Source organism: Eschrichtius robustus, chromosome 16, assembly GCF_028021215.1.
Source record: "Eschrichtius robustus isolate mEscRob2 chromosome 16, mEscRob2.pri, whole genome shotgun sequence".
Classification (NCBI taxonomy): Eukaryota; Metazoa; Chordata; class Mammalia; order Artiodactyla; family Eschrichtiidae; genus Eschrichtius; species Eschrichtius robustus.
The window spans coordinates 17,571,042-17,593,199 of NC_090839.1; the positions used below are offsets into that span (position 1 = coordinate 17,571,042).

General features: G+C 46.2%; 1 protein-coding gene across 2 annotated transcripts in view; it reads left to right on the forward strand.

The window, feature by feature from the left end:
• Window positions 1-17,240: 17,240 nt before the first annotated feature.
• The window catches only part of PTPRT (protein tyrosine phosphatase receptor type T), a 785,959-nt gene continuing 781,041 nt past the window's right edge, over window positions 17,241-22,158 (forward strand). For both annotated transcript variants that reach the window (XM_068565244.1, XM_068565245.1), the window contains exon 1: window positions 17,241-17,306. In XM_068565244.1, coding sequence (XP_068421345.1) covers window positions 17,282-17,306 — 25 coding nt within the window. In that variant the 5' untranslated portion in view covers window positions 17,241-17,281. The remainder of the gene's footprint in view (window positions 17,307-22,158) is intronic.

Sequence of the window (22,158 nt, forward strand, 5' to 3'; positions counted from 1 at the left end):
GGAAGGTAAGGGAATAGATTGTCAGGAAGATAATTAATAAAAATGTTATTCTTCTGGACTGCACAGTGTTTGTGGTACCTGTAGGCTGTTAGAAGTTTATTATTTGTTGTGATTTCTTTTCTCATTTCAAATAAATAGTCCCTTTTCTACGTTTGTAGTCTTTTCCCTAAAGAATGTCCCCTCCTCAGATTGTTTAAGCTTCTGGCTCACAGCACTCAGACCTACTCCTGGGGTGGAGGGTAATGTTATTATCTTCTTACAGATGAGGAAGTTGAAACTCTGAGAGGTGAAGTGGCTTGTCCAAGGTCACGTGGTCATAGCCTGGGCTCCAAGATGCTCATCACCCATGTGCTGTGCCGTCTTCCCAGTGGGGTGTGATCGGGATGTGGTTCTGCTTCTCTCTGCATTAGTAGAGGTGCAGCTGCTAATGGCCAGAGCCCTGGGAAACATGGAAGGGCTCTCTGCCATCAGTTCTTTGCAGGCTTCTAGGTAGTTGCCCCTCGGGGAAGTGTTCATGCACTTGCCGGTGGTACCCGAGCCAGGTTCTCTTTCCCCTGGCTTCAGGGTGTCAGCCATGGGGGACAGTCGTACGATCCTCATGACTGCTGTTAGTTTGGTGGTTGCTCTTGGTCCTTGTCTGAAAAACCGTTTTGCCATTGCTCACCCTTTTCCTTCTGCCCCCAGCTCTTAGCCTTTCAGTCTGTGGGCTCTCCCTGATGAGAGTAGGCCCCAGGGCCCCAGGGAGAATGGGTTAGAGGGAAAAAGCCAGAAACAGTCTAATGAGGCCTTAAAATGCTGTTGATGCAAGAGGGGCAAAAGGCATCCAAATCGGGCATCCTTTCTTCCACAGCTTCTCCCTCTCACAGCCCCTGGCATCCCATCTGGCAAACACCACTGGCTTTTCCAGAATTCCATCCATCAGACTGTGCAGTTCTCTCAAGAATGAGTTGCACGGTGAATAGCTTGCTGGCATTTTGGGTGGGCCCAAGTTGTCCTGCATCCTTTAAGTCCATGAGAAAAAAATACAACACTGTAAGCTTCAATATTTATGGTTTCTTTGCTACTTTTGTGTGGAATTTTTTCTTCATTTCAGTCAGTGTTGAGGTCGGAGGGTTTGAGAAATCTACTCTTATGCCACCATCTTTCTCACTAATGTTGGTTTTGATTCTGCTTTTTGCATTTCAACTTTTCCTGAAATTCTTTATTAACCCACAGGTCACCCAATCCTATTGTCTTTGCGTCTTACGTTAGTTTCCCTTTGTAGCTTTCTCTTCTTGTTTCCCAAAGCACTGGGTCTTTTTGCATCCTATGAGGATGCTGAATGTTTTTTTACAGCATTCATCAGGTTCCTGTAGTAAATAATCTTTAGCGATCTTCTCTTAAGTTTTCATGATGATTTATTTTGCATTTTCCTCTGTATTCCTTTTTTGTAATCATAATCATTTTTATTATTTTTCCTAAAGATTTTATTTTCTTTTATTTTCTGTTGGAGTATAATTGCTTTACAATGTTGTGTTAATTTCTGCTGTACAATGAAGTGAATCAAGGGAACCCTCTTGCACTGTTGGGGGGAATGTGAATTGATACAGCCACTGTGGAGAACAGTATGGAGGTTCCTTAAAAAAACTAAAAATTAGAACTACCATATGACCCAGCAATCCCACTACTGGGCATATACCCTGAGAAAACCATAATTCAAAAAGACACATGCACCCCAGTGTTCATTGCAGCACTATTTACAATAGCCAGGACATGGAAGATTTTATTTTATTTTTAAAAATTTTTAAAAATTTTTTCTAGATGAGGATGATGACCCTTTTTTTTTTTTTAAATTTTTGGCTGCGTTAGGTCTTCGTTGCTGCTCGTGGGCTTTCTCTACTTGGGGCGAGTGGGGGCCGCTCTTTGCTGCGTTGTGAGGGCTTCTCATTGCAGTAGCCTCTCTTTTTGTGGAGCACGGGCTCTAGGTGCGCGGGCTTCAGTAGTTGCAGCACGTGGGCTCAGCAGTTGTGGCTCATGGGCTCCAGAGCGCAGGCTCAGCAGCTGTGGCGCACGGGCCTAGTTGCTCCGCGGCATGTGGGATCCTCCCGGGCCAGGGCTCGAACCCCTGTCCCCTGCATTGGCAGGCAGACTCCCAACCACCGCGCCACCAGGGAAGCCCCAGATTTTATTTTCTGAATGCAGGAAGGAGACGGTAAGGAAGAGAGACTCCAAGTGCTTGGAGCAAGTCTTCTTCATTAGAGGCCCAGTGACGTGGTTTCCTAGTTGTTAAGAGCTATGTATTTCTGAACTTGGGGGTTAACAGTGTGGAAGGAACACATGGTCTGCCTAGTGAATTCCAGGCAGATGAAGTTTAAATTTTCTTCTTCCTGATTATAACAAGGGTGTCATGAGTGGTCTGCTGCCATTTCTGTTTCTTCCAGATGCTAATGATAGTTTTATTGTTTTCAGTTCTTTTGGAAGTTTTCACCTTTTCCAGTGTTTTCTTAGGCATGGTGTTGAGGTTCTAAGAGAGGCTGTTAGGAGCTTCCTGCCAGGTTGTATTTCAAAGGGAACGTGACTCGGCCAAGGTCACGCAACCAGCTGGTGGCAGAGACAAACCTGTAATGCAGGCTCCTTTCTTCCAGGTAAATCCTCCATCTTCAAGACCACCTGCTGCTCTTGACCTGTCAGGACCTGAGCTATGATGTGGTTTAGCAAGTAGTGGCTTTGTTAGAAGTTCATTTCTGTTCCGAGGAGTTTTAGCCCGAGATGGAGTCATGCTGGCAGGGGCTGCACTCATAGGATCCTGTGCGTTGGGACTTTTCAGATTTTTTTTTTTTAAGTTTAAAAAAAATCTTTATTTCAGATAAAATTATTTCCATAATTAAAGATAAAGCAAACACTTCTTTGAGTCCATCATTTCAGGTGACTGTGATTTCCATGAACATTGGCATTACTGAGTATCATTTGAATATTTGCCTACATGCTTGTGGGAAGCTTCTGCAGCCTTTTCTTGGTAGGAATTCCAGTTTTTCTGAATTCTTCCCTTTCCTTCAGGTATTCCATTTTGCATTCTTCATAAAAGGCTGGATCATTATAGTAAGCAGTTAGACATTCTTTCAATGCAGAATTTTCTTTGCGGCATTTTACTACCATAAGGATTGCAGAGTCCTTGCAACATTTAGTGAAATCTTCAAATAAGGAGATTATCCTGGATTATCCGGGTGGGGCCCAAGTAATCACAAGGGTCCTGGAAAGTTGAAGAGGGAGGCACAGATGAAGAGAAAATGTGCATAGAGCTAGAAGTGGCTGAGTGCTTGTTCCAAAGATGAGAAACATGCTTATGTGTCCTGGACAGGAACTCCTTGGTGTTAGAGAGGTGGAGACCGGGTTGGTGGGGGGGGGCCTTGAGGTACTGGCTGAGTTTTTTGTGCTTAGGAATCTTAGTGACAGCCCTGCTATCTTTTTTGTTTGTTTTTGTTTCTTGAGGAGGACAACAAAATGTTTATTATTAATCACAAATCTTCATTAGACTTAAGATTCAGATAGTAGCAGCATAAAGACCCACTAGTGACTAGCCTGTTACCATGCACTTTTTTTTTTCCACAAGAAATGTTTAACAAGGACCTAGAAGAACTAAAGAACAAACAGAGATGAACAATGCTGTCTTTTTTTGAAATGTTCATCAGAGGCCACTTCCTTAATCACTAGCAGAGTGCCTGCTTCCTGTTTGTGGGTGCCTCTGTCTTAGTGAGGTTTACCTCTCCAGGGAACCGAAGTATCAACATTTGAGAAAAAAGAGTGCACAAGTTTAATGATTTAACAGGCTGACATGCTAGCACAGCTGAAACTGCAGTTACCTAAGGCACCATCAGCATCCCTAAGACCTCAGAACACACGCTTAGTGGACTGACCCAATCGTGGCATCCAGGTAATATGAGCTTTAGACTCGTTGAGGCTCCTTTAGCCTCTGTCCTTAATGGAATCTTTCATTCCACATTTAATGCACATTTAACGGGCCCTGGTAGATGGAGCCCAGCTGGCCACCACAGACAGATTTGCCAAAACTTAACTGATTTGAGAGAGCTCACAGCAACTATACATATGATAATATTCAGACCTCAATAAATATTTTATCTACACAGTGATCAGTTGGGTGATTTATATAACGCTGGATGCTATTATTGAGTTTAATTGACTGTATGCAAACCTAATTTTTACTTTATGTAATTAAATGTTAATATACATATAAAAACTGAGTACATAAACCAGTATCATCAACCAGTCTTAAATGTTTCTGAAGCTTTTGTAGGCATGGCATTGTGTAACAGAGAAATGATGGCCTTTGGGGAAAGGAAAGAGAGAATCCACAAACGCAGAGAACTTGGACTGGGTTCTTATCTCATTGGAATCTCAGTTTCTTCATCTTTAAAATGAGAATGAGTAATTCCCGGATCATAAAATGACTGTTAGGATTACGTGGGATTATGTGGAATGGCTGACCTGTTGCCTGGCAAGGAATAGCAGGGATCACTTTCTATGCCCGCCTTATGGATATGTTTATTGAATGCCTATCACGTTCAAAGTATGATTGTATGTGACAAGCCAAGGTGGGTACCTTACCTGCTTTATTTCTCTCCATGTTTTCCTTGTTTGGCTCCCACTAGAACATGAGCTTTGTGAAAGAGGGACACAGAGCTCTTAATCCCTGCTCTGTCTCTGGTGCCTAGAATAATGTCTGGCGCACAGTCGTTACCCGATCTAGGATTATTGAATGTCATTCAAGCATGGGTTGTTAATTCAGAGAGATAATAAGGAGGCATGAGAATTGCCAAACTGGAGGAGTTTACTGGTTTTTCATGCAAGAGACATCATGATAGCATTGAGAAGGCTTGTGCTTTTGGGTCAGATTGAAAGTAATTTGATTCCTGACTCTGCCCCTTACAAGCTGTGTAGCCTTGAGGAAGTTACTTAACCTTTCTGAGCCCCAGATTACAACTTCGCAAAATTGTGCATTGAATCCCAAAGAGCAACTCACAGGGCTGCTGTAAGAGAAATAAGGTAGTGCTTGTAAAGAGCCTGCCACTTAATTATTTAAAGTTATACAGAGTAGGCACAGAAGGCTGATTTTCCCCAAGGTGAAACTTGGGAAAGCTTTGAATGACCTGAAGATGTTCTCTCCCAGGGATTCTTGATGTGATTATTACAAGAGTCACTCCTTGCTGGGCCAGGTAGGAGCACTTGGCTGTGGTGTCTCCTGAGGTTCTCTAGGGCATGTCACTAATGGAGCTGAGGTTTACAGTGAGGTCAAAGGGAGCACCGGAGACCCAGAGAGAGCCATGTGTGGGCCATGTGACTCGTCATGACCTTGAACCTTCAGGACAGTGAGTGGAGACCCAGGGGCCTGACCTTGTTGGTCTTGCTGGACCAGGGCTCAGGATGTGTGGCTGCTTCTCTTTCTTTTTTCCTTTGAAAAAATTATATGTTAAAAATAAGTCAGGGGCTTCCCTGGTGGTGCAGTGGTTAAGAATCTGTCTGCCAATGCAGGGGACATGGGTTCGAGCTCTGGTCCAGGAAGATTCCACAGGCTGTGGAGCAACTAAGTCTGTGCACCACAACTACTGAGCCTGCGCTCTAGGGCCCGTGAGCCACAACTACTGAGCCCGCGAGCCACAACTACTGAAGCCCGCACGCCTAGAGCCCGTGCTCCACAACAAGAGAAGCCACCGCAATGAGAAGCCCGCGCACCGCAACAGAGAGTAGCCCCCGCTCACCACAACTAGAGAAAGCTCGTGCGCAGCAGTGAAGACCCAACGCAGCCAAAAATAAATAAATAAAATAAATTTATTGAAAAAATAAGTCAGTTTCAGAAGAAGAGGTGTTTAGCAAGCCAGATATTCCTGTAGAGTTAGCAAGGTTAGTGGTCACTTAGGGTTATGACCTAGTGACTAAGACTGTGGCGTTTGGAATAGGACTGCCTTGGTTCAAACCCCAATCCAGCCATTTCCTAGCTGTGAGATTTGGGGCAGGTTATGTAGCTGGTTCTTAGTTTCATCATGCATAAAGCATGGGTAGTAATAGTACCAATATCATGAGGCTCCTTGAGGATTAAATGAGAATATTTAATCACAAATTTAATCACTTTGTACAGTACACAGTAAGCACTCAGTAAACGCCAGTAGCTGTAATTATTGTTCCCACTTCACAGATCAGGAAGTGGAGGCTCGAGATTTTCTCTGACCCACCAGAGGTCATAAAGAAAGTGCCAGAACCAAGCTGGGCATCAACCTCTGTTGCTGTCTTGCACTCCTGACACTTCATTACAGTCCATTCATTCATTCATTCATGAAGCATGTATTGAGTTTCCCTTAAGCTCTCAAGCACCAAAGTGCCAGGCTCTTTGATATGTCCTGAGGATTCAGTGGCAAAGAACATGGACGTATGCTTCCTGCCCCAGTGGACTTAAACGGGTGGTGGGAAGACAGAAAATAAGCAAATGAGTAAATGAATAATTGCAGAGTTACTCAGGGGGTATGAATAACACCATCGAACAGAAGCAAGACGGTATGTTAAGAATTGGGGAAGAGAGGAAGTTGATTCCCATGGAATGTTCAGAGAGGCTTCTCTGAGAAGGCGACATTTGATGTTTGTTGTGGAAGATGCCCAGGGCCAGCCACGTGATGCCACGTGAAGCGCTAGGGTGAGAGTGTTCCAGGCAGGGGGAACAGCAGTGCAAAGACCCTGAGGCCATCCAGCTGACTTGGGCTTCCGAGGTCTTCAGAAGATGACATGACTCCTGCCAGAAAGCAGTGTCAGCCCTTTCTTCTGTGTAGAGGAAACCTTTACTCACCTTTCCCAGCCGATCTAAAGTTTCCCTGAAATGGGTTATGACCCTCGGCCATCTCTTTCTTTCACTGCTCCCTCAAAAATAAAAATGAAAAAAAGACATCACCATGGTGTGAGAAAAGATGAAAGATGCTATTCTGGCTTCTGAGTGGGCAGAGCTCTGGCCCGGGGCCAGGAGAGCTGGCTTCCATCCCAGCTCTGCACCCCTCTCTTTGCAGCCTTGGCCTTTTTATGCCTGTCTGCCCACCTGTAAATTTAGGAGCTGGGCCAGGTGACCCCTTCCCTCTTGAAACATGGGAGAGCAGCGGAATCCCTGAATCTGCTCCCGGGCTGTTTGGAGGAAACAAAAACAGACTTGCTGGGTTGGGTGGGGCCGCTGTTCAGGCTGGTGGACTCTCCAGCTGGTCTCCAAATTGAGCCATCTTCACTTTAACCGGAGGTGACCACTGTCCCTCACCCACCCCCATCCTCTTGGCAGGGTGAAGCTGAGTGCTGACCCCACACATGGGCGCCTCTTCGTTCTTTCCTCCTGGTCACAATGCAGAACAGCATCTGCTGAGACATCGCCTGCGGCAGAGCAGACGGCCCTCTTCCCTGCTCTCTCCGGGAGCCTGGGAGGGCTGGCACATGTGAGGAGATGGAAATCTGCCTGCCACATTCCGCTGTGCTCTCTTCTTGTAGGACATTAAGATGCACCAGACTGAGGCCCGCGGCAGACACTGCAGGGAAGCTGGTCTGAACAGAGGCTTTTATTTCCAGGGGACACCTGGCCCTCCTGTATCCCACCAGCATCCCAGCATATGTAGCTGGGTGATATGTGGATACACAGTCGCCATCTCCCAGGGTGTCAGAAATCGAAGTGCCCTTTGAGAGAGTTTAATTTATTCCTTTGTTACCTGGGAAGAATCTCTGACCTGCGAGGTTAGGTGATTTGCCTGAGGTCACACAGCAGTAAGTGTCAGTGAAGCTGGGAGTGACAGCGCATATCAATAGCTTATCACCATAGGCACTGCTGATTCATACAGGATGTGATGGACCAGCTCAGATAGCTTCTTTAAAATATTTTATTTGTTTTGAGATTATGCAACGTGGACACAGATAACATAGCTATCTTTCCCATTTCTAATGCATACATTGGGGTTAAATATTCACTTAACAAATACTTACTTAGAACCTATGTGCCAGGCACCATTCCAGGTCTTTACATTTACCGAATCCTCATCACAACCCCCAAGGGATGGGCACTACGATTATCCTCGTTTTACAGATGAGGAATTGAAGCACATAGAGGTTAAATAACCTGGTCAAGGTCACACAGTTAAAAAAAAAAACAAAAAAACCCAAAAGCTGGGATGCTGGCTCCAGAGTCCATAGCTTCAAACCCTACGGATGCTCCCTTTCACTGGTCAGAAACCATCATCCACCACGCAAGGCGGGCATGCCCGAGGGACGCTAATCTCCTTGAACTCTTTAGTTCACAGAGAGAAAACACTGGAGTCTGGAGAGGGTGTGAGGGTGTTGGATCAGGTTCTAGAAGGTCGCTGTTTCCGTTAGCCTTGTCTTTTCCTGCTCCACTGCGCTGCCTTGGAAGTCAGAACACATCTCTGGTCTAGAAGACACCCTGCAGCAAGGTCATTATTCTCCCTTGAAGTCCCTTTGCTTGCTTCCACCTTTGTTGTTTTCCTGGATTTATTATAATGGGCCAAATTAACCTGAGTTGCCTCCCAGAGTCTCTGGGAGAAAGAACCAAATGAGCAGATCAGACACTGTTTCCCTGGTCCTTGGGGAATGCCTAAGCCATCAGAGAGACATCATCTTATTTATAATAAGTTCACTGTTCAAAGAGCTTTAAAACATTTTTTTTCCTATTAGGAGTATTGTTTCTATCTGTTGAGTCCATGAGTGTTTGACATTAGATGACTTTATAAAACATGCTACTAATTGGATTTGTTAAAGCAAATAAATCAAACACCAATTGGAACGTGCCCTGCCATTATTTTTGCTTACTGAATTAGATATAATGGTGTGAAGGCCTTCTTATCATATTTGTGCACTTATTTAAACACCCCCCTTGGCACAGACTTCTGCAAATTCAATTAGATATTCCAAAAAGGAATTCAATTTATGCCAGGCTGGTTTACATTCATTCCGGGGGCAAGACTTGCCTACCCACGATAGCCTGCCCACGATTAATAAGCCACTTAGATACTGCCCTGCCTTCAAAGTCTCTGTTGGAACAAGGTCAGCATCTCGATGACTTGAAGGCCGGGGAGCTTTATCATTAGAATGTGTGTGTCCACAGAGTAGGGCTGGCTTCACGGGTGTGTGACTTGTGCAGTCACCCAGGGCCTGGCACTTGGAAGGACCCCATGCTTAGTTTAATGCTCTGCTATGGCCACGTTGAAATTCTTAATAGTTTTTAAGCAAAAGGCTTTGCATTTTGGTTTTGCACTGGGTCTCCCGTGAATGTAGTAGCTGAGTAGCTGAATGTAGTCTGCCCTGGTTGTCAGACTTTCTGGCTAAGAAAGGAGTCCTTGATTTGAGTTTTGGCTCTGCCTCCGATTGACTGGGTGGTGTTGAGAATGTCACCTGCTCTGGCCTTGGTTTCCTCGTCTGTGAAGTGGGAGCATTACTCCTCACCCATGGAGAACACATGCTGTGATGTCGGTGAAGTGCTTGTTTAAATCCAGCTACCTTTTGTGCTTCTCTCAAAAGAAGTGTAGCTACAGGCCGGGAGTGTAGCTTTGGAAGGCAGTGGATAACATGTCCCCCCTTCCACTTCTGGGAGGAAGGAAGAGACGTTCTACTACTGAGAAATGGGAAGGAGGTATCAAAAGCACATGGTACTCAAACACTCAAATGGTGAAACACGGTACTTTTCTGTGACCATGTTAAAATTGGAAATTTTTATGGCATCAAAGCAAAGGTTCACAAACTACAGCCTGCAAGCCAATTCTGGACCTTCACTGATTTTGTACTCCACCCACAAAGGAAGATTGGTTTTTACATTTTTAAATGTTTAGACAACTCAAACGAAGAATACTGTTTTGTGATGTGAAAAATCGTAGGAAATTCAAAGTGCAGTGTCAGTAAATCAAGTTTTATTAGAACATAGCTCTGCCCATCTTTCTTTGTGGCTTCTGGCTGTTTCTGCTCCAATGGCATTGCTGAGTCATAGTGACAGAGACCCAGTGGCCTTCTGTGGTGGGCAGAATTCCAAATTGGTCCCCAAGATTCCTGGCCCCCGGTATTCATGTCTTGTATAATCCCCATCCTTTGGGAGGGACTCTGCATAGGATAGATTTCACTCTTATGATTAGGTTATGTTAGTGACCAAGGTGAAGGAATTTCACAGATGTAATTAAGGTCCCTAGTTGGTTGACTTTAGTTAACCAAAAAGGAGAGGATCTTGGTTGGGTGGGCCTGACTGAATCAGATGAGCCCTTAAAAAGGATGGAGTCTTACCCAGAAAGAGATGTGAGACATGAGAGGGTTTATGGCGGGAACTGTGGGTAGCTTCTAGGGGCTGAGAGTGGTTCCTAGATGATGGCCAGCCAGAGAGGAGGGACCTTGATCCTATAATTACAAGGAACTGAATTCTGCGAAACACCATGCAAAAGATGACTCGGGCTCCAGAAAGGAAAGCAGGTCCCCTGATACCTTGACCTCAGCCTTGTGAGGCCCTGGTAAGGTGCAGCCTTGTCTGTACCTCTTACTTGCGGAAACTAGGAGATAATAAATGGGTGTTGTTTTGAGTTTGTGGTAACTTGTTGGGTAGCAAGAGAAAACCAGTATACCTGCAAGGTGAACATCTTTAATATCTGGCCCTCTACAGAAAATGTCGCTTGACCCCTGTCTTAGGGAGTGGGGGTAGTTAGACTTAACCTCTATTCATAGACGTACATATATAAATATATACTTACATAGCTCAAATACAGTGCCTGGGAAAGAGCAGAAGCCCAGAAAACCGTTAGTTTCTCTTCCGAACTCAATTCTGTTCAAGAATACACAGGATCATATCTGAGAAACGCAGAGGCAGACACATTTATATTTTTATTGAATCCTATTCCTCTCTCAGTTTCAAAAGAGGAGATCATGTTTAAAAAAATTCTGATTGGCACTATAAACTTTATTTATACTTTAATGTATCTTAAAGTATGTATCCTGCACTATTTTTACTTCCCTTACAGATGCTGATATGCTATACATTACCAAACCCAAATGGATTTTCAAAATCCAATTTCCTTGCTACAGTTTTCCATTTCCCTGTTGACTTTATGTGCTTGACTCCCATCAGAGCATCTGGGGCCTTTGCTGCATTTTGACCTCAACCTGTCCAGGGAAATAGCTTCTCTGTCCCTGTGTAGAGAGCTAGTGCTGGGTCCTCCCTCGGCCTGTGGCTGCACTGCCCTGTCCTCCCTCAATTATTTGGGTCTTCTCCAAACCAGGACATGTGCTTTGGAGGCTGAGCCCAGTTCTGGGGGTGGGGGTAGTTTTAGGAGATTTTTGTTTTCTTCCAAAATGATAGTGATGGAGTTGGTATCAGTTGAATGGGACCACTTTGAAACAGAATGAGGCGAGCATCCAAATGAGTGTCTTTTGGGGATCTCTCCAGTCATAAGTCTTCCCCAAGTAGCCTGCCACAAACACCTGCAGAGATGGTCTGGACCCTTTTGTAGCAGGTGTTATGTGCCAAGGAATTCCACCGAGAGAGAGAAACATAATTTTTGAAAGAGCAAGAGGAGCTTCAATGAGACTCAGGATCATGCGTTTGAATATTTCATGCTGTGGGTCCATGGGAAGCTAGTCTTTCCTTCCTTCTCCTCCCTTTGGTGGCTCTCAGTAGCCAGTCCTTGGGCTGGTGGCATGGCTCTGCATCTGTGGGTCTCCTGAGAGTTCCCAGGTCTTTCTGAGTCTCTGGAATCCTTAACCTTGACCACTGGAAGGTTCCTTCGTGATCCGTCTTGCACCCCAGAAAATGAAGGCCCAGAAAGGAGGAAGGAAGGTGAGCTAGAGGGGCTGCACCCTCTGGCAGTGTAGATCACTGCCAGAGTGTATAATCTTGAGCTCATAACCACTCCATTTCTCAGTCTGTTGGCTGAGAGGAAGAAAATTCAGGAAGGCTTGCTAAAAAAAATATTTATCAAGTATATTTTCTCTCCTGAATAGCTTTCAAAACTTATCTCTGGGTCAAGTCAGATCGACAGGGAGCAGGTGTCTAGACTGTATCATATTGGGCTCCAGTGAGTTGCTTTTCCTAAATTGTATGTTTGGGTGATGCTATCAATTTATATTGAGAATGATTATGAGAAACAGTCTCATGAAATTGGCCATGCACCCCTCGTGTGGATGTTGTTTTAGATATTGTTCATTATGGGATATGGGATTTCTGTTACCAGTACCCCTTTGGAGAAGTTCTTCTGTGATCTAAGCACCTGGAATGGTTGTAATTCACCTGAGCAATTTGGCTTTTATTGTATGAACACAGAGTGTCCAGTATCTGAACAGATTGTCCTTTTTCTCTTGGCCTCCGGAAGCTCAGAGTCAAATAGGTAACTCCCTTTCAGCAGGTGGACATGTGGGAAATTGCAGGGTGGACTTGTAACTCTCTCCTTCTGTCCTGCTTGTCTTTCTTCTCCTGTCCTCAATTTGCCTTTTGCCATCATGCTGTACTTCCTGCTTCTGTGTTTGTCCATCCACTGTGGCTGGGCTCGAGTTGATAGAGGGTAGATTGGTAACCAGTTACCACATGGTCTACGTTCTTGATCTACACAAAGCACAGGGATACTTCAGATAATCACTTGGCCATGCATCCTGCTTTGCTGGGAGCCCAGGAGCTGCACGGAAAAGTCATGAACCGTGTGTACCCCTGGAGTTTGGAGATATATGTGTGATAAAGTGCAGGACAGGGGCCTGTTCCTAGAAACTCTTCTGTATTGAGAGACACTGAGGTCCACATTACAGATGACAGATTCTGGCAGCGTGGAATAGAACTGACAGGTGGGCCTGGCTGTCCCAAAGAAGTAGTGGCTCAAAATAGAATGTAAGGCTGCTTTCGGCTCTACTTTAAGCCAGCTCCTCTTCAGGGGAAAGAGAGGGCTGTGGTCTGAAAATAAGAACCAGCTCACTGGGGCCACAGGCCTGCTGCTGTGGGACCCCAGTATCAAAGAACAGACTGTTAGAAGGGAAAGACATTGGCTCAGTGGCTGCAGGTTGAAGTGGTCACCAGAGCTTTGCAGGTGGAGGCAGCGAGGTGCCCGGGGTGGCTGTGAAGAGGAGAGAGGTCCCTACCCCGTAGAGGACCAGGACCTGCCAGCACTCAGCTCGGGGGTAGCTGGGCAGGCCATCTACCGTTGGGTGGAGGAAGGGAGGTGAGGGGTCGGCGACTGACCTGATCCAGGAGACTAGGGGCACATTTTTGATATGACCTTGCTTGGGATCTGTAAGCTGGGATGCCCAGAGGTATAACTGTGAGCCCTCCTAAATCTTGTCTAGAACGCAGCTGAGAATTGGATTAATTAGACCATTAAGTAAAATTTATTAATAATTTCTCCTTTGAGCTTCGACGTATCTCTGTAAAAGTGTGTTTTGCATCACACCCTCAAGTGTATGTTTCTGTGGTTATCTTTCCCTGTCCTCTGCAAACCTTGTGAGGGTAAGAATCATATCTGTCAATTCTGTGCCCCTGCACAGACCTGCAAAAAAAAAAAAAAAGAAAACTTCATTAAATGTTTCTAGGGTAATAAGCAGGGTAATGAATTCAAATGGGAAAGACCCAACCACCTTGGAAGCACTTTAGCTTCCTAACCCCCTCTCATCACCTTGTAAATGAAAGGCTTGGTCCTTGGTTTCTGGGGAATACATTCTTTCTCTGATCTGTTAGAAAGAGCATGGGTTCTGTGGTTAGGTCACCATAGATTTACACTTGCCTCTGACACTTTCCTTCCATGTTACCTGAGTAGGTCGTTTAACCCTTTAATGCATCAATTACCTTATACTTAAGTAGGGATAAAAATCTACTTCACAAAGTTGCGAGGGTTAAGTGAAAGCAAAGGTGATAGTGTCGGTAATCAGTGCCTAGTTTATTGCCTGACATGGAGCAAATGCTCAAGAGAGCACGCTTCTTACATTAGTCAGGATGTGCAAGGCTCTGCTATGGTAATAACTAAGCCCTAAGATGTCAGTGGCATATTAAGACTAGAAAAGTCGGCATTTTGCTCCTATTATGTTGAATGACAGTATTGCTGGTCAGGCGACTGTCTGGGTGACACTCCTCCAGTGAATGTCTCAGGGATCTAGACATCTTTCTTTCTTTGATGGCATTGCCTTCAAGTACACCTTTGAAGGTCTTCACAGTGGGGTAAGTGAGAAGGATTGCTAGTAAGAGATTATTTTGGGGAGACTAGTCTTGCACATGGTGAGTATCACTTTATTACACATTTCCAAGGTTTACCATGTGGTTTTCCCCAGATGCAAGGTGGCCTGGAAATACAGAGTTCTTGCGTGCCCAAGAGAGAAGACCTCAACAGCTTGCCATACACCCAGCACCATCTTGGCCATGCTTTCTTTCTGTAGCCCTGGATGCTGATCTCAGTTTAGGATGATTTGTCAGTTCTTCCCGTGAACCCTTGAGATGCTGCAGGCTCCCCTCGCTTACCAGTTCCAGCACATCAGGATCTGGATGTTGTCAATGGCATTGACGTGGTTTGTTTGTCTTCCACAGGCTGGGAGACAGGCTCCAGTGAGGCAGCGGTGGTGTAAGGATGGGAGGGTGGCCCTCTTTGAGCAATTGGAACTGTTGCTGCTGCTACTATTTTCTACATTTTAAATAGAGTGTGTTGTGTTTTCGTCTCTGTGGCGTTCACTCTGCTGTTCTGGTCAGAGAAGGTCTATAGAGGAAGTGATTTGGGGGAGGACGTTGTTTGGAATTTTCAGACAGGCAATATGGGGAAGTAGCTTTCTAGGTATTAGAAGTGACAAGTAAGTATGAGACTGGAAAGAGCAGGTGGAGCTTGGGGACTGCTGTGGGCTCGCTGTTACTGGAACGTAGTTTGGTCTCTGTCTGGCATCCCATTCACATTTATGGGTTCATTCAGTCAACGGATATTTCTTAAGCCCCTCCTCTGTGCCAGTGCCATTCCCAGCCATTCTGAAGCTTACTGTCTAGTGGAAGCTGGTTGATTGCCTCTGTCCTTGCCTTTCAAAGGTCTCCCTTGTCCACTCTATCTGCGATGAAGTCTCCTCTGCTTTCTGCCCCTGACCTTTCCTCTTGTCTCTTGGGACTTCCATCCTTGTCTGTTGACCCTTGTCCATCCACACTGGGCATTGCCCTTCTTCCCTTTGTTTCCCGAAGCACCAGTGACACATGGCTGTTGTATGTCGCCAGCTGTCAGTGTGGAGTTGGATGTAGTGGAAGGACGTTTTATCACAGGACAGGGAACTGTCTCCAATTCATGGTCAGAAAGGCTTCCTGGACCACATCAACCTAGGGGTCCTCTCACTCACCCCAACCGCATCCTTCATAGCACATACAGAAATGCAGAGTTACTTACTAGTTTGTCTGTTTACTGTCTGTCTGCCTCACTCATGCTAGTGATAGCATGCCTCTTTTGTAAACCACTGTATAGATAGCACCTTGTACTCTTCTGGATCTACCCTAAGAGCTCAATTAAATAATTGTGAATGAAAGAATGAATCAATGAAAGTAAACAGAAATTTTAGTTTCTACCAGTTCATCAGCCATTTCCCATCACAGGAAATTTCTCATTGGCTTTCACCTTCTGTAGGTGTCTGCTTTACAATGTGTTTCTTGGATCTCTCTCTCTCCCTCTCCTTCCTCCTCTCTTTAGGTGTCTATACTGCAAATTCCTGTTGCTTTTTAGTGCAAAGCTATTTAATACTCTCAACTCAAGCCCCAACCTTTGCACCACCAAAACAGGTCCAGCTCTCCTTTGCCCGGCCCAACTCTTCTGGGTTTCCATACTCTGCAAGAAAGGAAGTGGAGAGAGCTTTGCCATCATAGGTTTACTTTAGCAGTGTGTATAGGTTTACTTTAGCAGTGTGTATCAGATCTGTCAACAGGCCTTCCACCAGCACTAAGCAGAGGAAATCCCAGGTCTGGGGGTAGAGAAGGGATTTTGTCCTTTGTTGCTAATGGAGACAATGGTGCGATATTACATGAGGCTGCAGACACAGGAAGGGGCTGGCAAGGGATGGTTTCTGTACGTGGAGCAGAACCATGGATGTGGTTTGGATGTGTGATAGGGGAACCAATGGTTGTTTAGGGGAGGGAGATTGTGATGTGATGAGGTCTGAGCAGTAAGGAGACAAGAAAGGGCAGTGGAACTATGGACCCGAGTGTGCAACTCAGGCCTGGTGCTGCCTCTGCTCCTCTGTGCACCCTGCCAGCTCACCCTGGAGTGCTCTTCCTCTTGCTCTGTGCTCATGGAGATGCTCCTGAACTTTAAAGCCCTGATTAGTTCTCCTCTTCCTCTTCCCCTTCCAGGATATAGTCACCTCCGGCTTCTCTGGACAGACCAGCATTTCCTAGTTGGAGCCCCAATTCCATACTGCACATCTCCCTTAATGTCACCTGGAGGGGACTTAGAGCCCATAGCATATGCTCAGCAAAATCCAATTTACACAACTCATTGCAAAGTGGTGGGTGATGGATGGCTTGGACTTTTAGGGAGAAGCTTTCAATACTGTCAGCCTTGACTTTATTACCTTCCAGGTGCATGATTGTCTAACTCTCTACACATTTGATTTTTACTCCACGAAAACTTCTTTTATAGGGAAGGAGGTGGGTGTTGAGAATTTATTCTGTGCCAGTTTTCATATGTTATTCCATTTAATCCTCCTGATATTTCTGTCAAGTGGATCTTTCCCTCCATATTCCAGGTGAGGAAACTGAGACACAGATGGCAGAGCATCTGGTCCAAGCTGACCCAGCTTTGCAAAGCTGAGATTCATGTCTAGTTTTGCAAGACTCTGAAGCTAGTGCTTGCTCTGCTGCCTTGCAGCATCTCTGCATGTTGGAGGAAGCAATTACAGAGGCATGCCCTGGCATTCATTTTTCCTGCTTAGAATGAGACATTGCTGTTTACTTTCTCAGGAAGGAAGATTGAAATCAATGTAACTAGCCTTATTAACTTTTTTAAATAGGGGGCCTGCAGATGCCAATGTCTTTTCTGAGAGCACCAAAGCAAATATAAAAATCCAATTTGCTTGCCTTAAAAAAAAATCTCCTCCAGAGTTTAAAATTCAAAGCTGTAAATGAAGAGCTGATGAGACGGGGGTAACGAACCAAGCCCCAGACACAAGGGTATATTTACTCACGTCTCTTTTGTCTGCAGGTGGCTGTTCCTTTGATGACCACTACAGCAACTGTGGTTACAGCGTGGCCCTGGGGACCAATGGGTTTACCTGGGAGCAGATTAACACGTGGGAGAAACCAATGCTGGACCCAGCGGTGCCTACAGGTACGTGACCAAGTGTGTTTGAGGCTCTGTTGAGGGTGGTAGCTTTTATGATGACTCATGGGGAAGAACTTTCTTCTGGATCAAGCTGTCGGGGAGGGCAGTAGATAACTTTGTTGGTAATAAGTTCCCCGTCCCCAGAGGTATGCAAACCAAGGCTGAGTGAATTCTTAAGCGTATGGGAGAAGTCATATGTCATCTGGATTCAGGAAATTTTAGGATTTCTTTTAGCTTTGAGATTCTAAGGTTTAGCTACCAGTGGGGCATCACTGAGTTTTCTCTGGGAGCCTGATAGTAGTGGGATTTGGGGGGAAGAAAGCTTCTCAAGAATTTGAGGTCATTTTTTTTCCTTCTGGGCCACACAGACATAGCTTGTATATATGCAGGGGAACCAATACAGTCCAAATATTACTCATAAAGTTGTTGTCCCAACATCCTGAATGCCAAGTTTATCCTTCACCAGTGGGGCTGAAGGCCTAATATACATTCCTGATGAATACCTGTGTGACGTAGGCCTATGAGAGTCATAGCCAGTGTATTCTAGGGGAGATACACCTGGAGGGGGTGCCTTTTTGTTCTATTTGGGCTTTCAGAGGATTGGCTGACGCCCACCCACATTGGGGAACACCGTTTGCTTTATTCAGTTCTCCAATTCAAATGCTAATCAAGTCTGGAAACACCCTCATAGACACACCCAGAAATAATGCCGTACCAGCTATTTGGGCATCCCTTAGCCCAGTCAAGTTGACACGCAAAATTAACCATCACACCACAGGTGGCCTCAACTCTCCCCATGACTTCAATTGCCGTCAGACATCTCTTATGAACTTGTGTACACAGCCCACTGCCCGGATGCCTTGTCCTCCCAGCTGCTCTGAGACACAGCTTTGCCAGGATGTCATTAAGCTGGAGAGAGATGCTCAGAGATGTCTAGGTGAGGGTGTGGCCTGTGTGACCTTATTGACTCTGAGTTTGGCCCCAAAGCAGGAGGCTACTGGATGGCTCTATCTAGTTCCTATTAAGGGCATCAGTTGTTTGTGTACGTTTCTCCCGTGTATAGACACAAGCCCCAGGTATCATAAAGCTGTGACATGGTACAAAATTGAGCTTTGCAGATCTGGTAGGATCTTGCTTGACGTGAGTGAGCAGAGTCATCAACAGCTACACGTGCCCGTTAGTAAGGTGACCATGGGACGATCTCTGTGCCTGTTGTCCCATCATAGTTTTTAAAAAATGCTGACTTTACTCTCAAAAATGTCTTGGTTTACGTGATAGAATCACTTTTTCCATTGGAAACCCCAGGCGTGCAGTGCACCTCTGCTGAAGGCTACCTACCGCATCTGCTGTGCTCTGTGTGGCCAGCTCTGATGTCGGCCAAATAAATTCAGATCTTATAGTGCATGTGTGTGCGTGGTGTGTGTGTGTGTTGTGTGTGTGTATTTGCATGCACACATAGGCTCTTTCGGCTCATCTTTAGCCCACTGGATGCCCTGTGGGGTCATGCAGACTCTCCAAACTCAACATCTCCCAAACTGAATTCTTTTTTATTTTTTTTAAACTTTGGGTTTGTTTGTTTGTTTATTTATTTATTTATTTTTGGCTGTGTTGGCTCTTTGTTTCTGTGCGAGGGCTTTCTCTAGTTGTGGCAAGTGGGGGCCACTCTTCATTGCAGTGCGCGGGCCTCTCACTGTCGTGGCCTCTCTTGTTGCGGAGCACAGGCTCCAGACGCGCAGGCTCAGTAATTGTGGCTCATGGGCCTAGTTGCTCCACGGCATGTGGGATCTTCCCAGACCAGAGCTCGAACCTGTGTCCCCTGCATCGGCAGGCAGATTCTCAACCACTGCGCCACCAGGGAAGCCCTCCCAAACTGAATTCTTGCTTCATCTCCATCTACTCACGCTCTAGTGCTCCTGGTCTCAAAAGGCCACTTCCTCACTCTGGTGCTGATTCAGAAACCCAGGGGTCACACTCCTCTCTGACCTCTCTCCTTTCCCCTCTCCTTGTCAATCACTCTGTGCTGCCCCTTTACCTCCTGAGCCCATCACAGGTCTGCTCACGTCTCTCTGTCTCTGCCGCCGCTGCCCTGGTGCCAAGCACCATCTCCTCTCGCCTGGGTCACTGGAAGACTTTCACACAGACTTCTCGGCTTCCTCTTCTGACTTTAACCCACTCTCTGCACAGAAGCCAGAGATTGTTCTAGAATGTAGGCCCGTTCACGTTATCTCTCCCTTTCATTGCCCCCACCCAGCGTCTGCCTAGAATCTTTTGGAGGCTTTCCTCTTGCTCTGAGAGAGGAGACCAATGCCCTGCTGTAGCCTCTGAGGGGTCCAGCCCCCCACATCCCAGTTCCCCCCGTGTTCTCTTCACACTGGCTTTTGTCAGTTGCCGGAATGCTCCAGACCCTTTCCTGCCTCAGGAACTCACGTGAGATTGGCACTCTCCGTAGCACCTTTGCCTCCAGCCTGTTCTCTTGTACTTCCCCTTCGTGTCTCAGCTCTTGCATCTCTGCCTTAGGCCGGTGCTCCCCAGATGCTCCAGTCTGGCTCAGCTCTTTCTGTAAGTGTCCCCCATTGCACCCTGCTCTTTTCCTCAGGAACACGCATCACTGATGTTACTTGTTCAGTGTACATTGTATCGCCAGCTGAGAAGTTCCATGGGAACAAGGACCACGACAGTCTTGTTCCTGGCCTATCTTCAGTGCTTCATTCAGTGTGTCATACGCAGTATATACGGAATACCATTTTGTTGGATGGATGCATGGATGAATGGGCAAATAGTTTTTATCAAGTGTTTCTTGAATGAAGAAATGTCTGATAAACATTATTAAATGCCTTTGGGCCCTTTATTATAGCACATTTAAAATCTTTGCTACCATCCTTCCATTTTACAGATCAGAAGACCAGGGTTCCCGGCAGCCACATGACATTGCTACTTTTCCCACCATGCCACTTTCGCTCTTGGAAAGAGCAACCCTTGCTCCTAATCTTAATTTTCTCAGACCCTTATTATGGCACAGTGGCATTTCATAAATATTGGAGTGTACTAATACAATCTTCTGAGCTTTTTTAAATAGAGGCATTTGATGATGATTACTGAAGTTATTCTGTCATGATGCACCTGTGGATTTCAGCAGCTCCGTGTGCTTCTTAGGTAAAGAGCCATGAAAGTGAATTTGGATTAGGTGAAATTGTTTGTTCTTCTCATGGGCAAAGGCTGAAATCTTCCTCTTCCTTATGTAAAGCCAGCAGTTTCCATCCTTTTGGAAATCTAGTGTGGCTCTATGTATTCATATGTCCCACAACCTTTTACTGAGCCCCTTCCATGTGTCAGGCTCAGTGCTAGGCTCTGGGTCAGTCAGCCTCTGCCCTTTGGGCACTTCCCCTGGCCCAAAGGATGAACCCTAAACTCCTCGCCACGGCCTGCAAGGTCCTGCATGATCTAGTGTCTTCTCTGAGCCCCTTTTCTTCTCTCTCAAAATGTTCCAGACACACTGGTCATGTTTCAGTTCCCTGGGCATGTCCGAGTCTTTCCTGGCTCAGGACCTTTGCACGTGCCGTACACTCTCACTGCAGTCGTCTTCTCTACTCTTCAGTTGCCTGGTTTTGTCAGGTCTCAGCATCACTCCTTCTCAGGGAGATGTCCCTCACTGTTCCGTCTAATGAAAGACTCCCTCCATGTTCTCGCTCATAGCGTCCTGTTCTTCGCTTTCCAAGTCCTCATCATCGACTTGTGACAGGCCAGCTTATTCCAATCCTGTGCCATAGCCGACTGACCCTGGGCCTTAATCCCTCTGCCTCAGTTGCTTCATCGTTAACGTGGGAACAAGTGTGAGAGTTAAATGGGCTGATGCCTGTGTGAGTATGACGTGTCTGCACATAGCAGGGCTTCGTCAATGCTGGTTCTCTTAAGTTCTTTCCTGGTTCTTACAGCCCCTGGGACTGTTAAGTCTAAGTCCACCTTGGAACCTTGCCCCTTTTTCATACCCAGGATACATGCTACCCCGAGGGAGAACACCTCTCCATCTTGACTCTGTTAATTCAGTGCTAGACACAGCCCCTCATCCCACTCTTTTTCCTCATCCCTCTCCATGGGAAAAGCCCTCAGGCTTCAGCCCTGGTTTTGCCCCCACCTCATCTTTACTGGGGCTGTCACAGAGGATGGGGGCTACTGCACCCACAGACCCTCTCTCTAAGCCTCCATCTTGCCCAGGGAACTAACTGGAGCTGCCAGTGGTTCTCAGCTCTGCCTTCTCCAACCTTGGCATGAGTGTCCACATGTCCACCCTGAGGTCCAGCCCAGGGCCCATCAGGAGGGTCTCTGGGGGTGCTGAGGGGAGATGCAAGTGCTGTAAGTGTTCTTTTAGAGGGATTGAAGCCAGAGGAAGCGGGGCTGGGAGGTTTACTTCTGTTTTTCCTTCTGATGCTTGTCGGACATTAAGTGTCAGACTGAACCTCAAGCTGCAAACCCAAAGTGCACAAGAAATGAGGCATTTACATCAACCCTGAGCCTCCAGGGAGTGAGCCATTACATTGTAGTCTTTATTGGGCCTCCCCTTTCCCTAGGGGTTTACAGACGTCCTGGAAATTAAGCAGGTCATTGTGGCTTCCTCTGAGAAGCCCGCTGTCACATTCCTTATGGTCCCTTTGGGTCTAGTAATTCTGCTTCTTCTTCCCCAGGCTTGGAGCCCTTCTCCTGAGTTGAGCCAGCCCAGGTGCATCACCCAGCATCCCTTTTGGGGTCTGTTCCCTCCACGAGTACTGTCATCCATCAGTTTGGGACAAACAGATCCATCCCTTTCCTCTTCCCAGTGTAGGAACTTCTCCCCTCTCCTTCCTAGCCCTCAAAACCACACCCA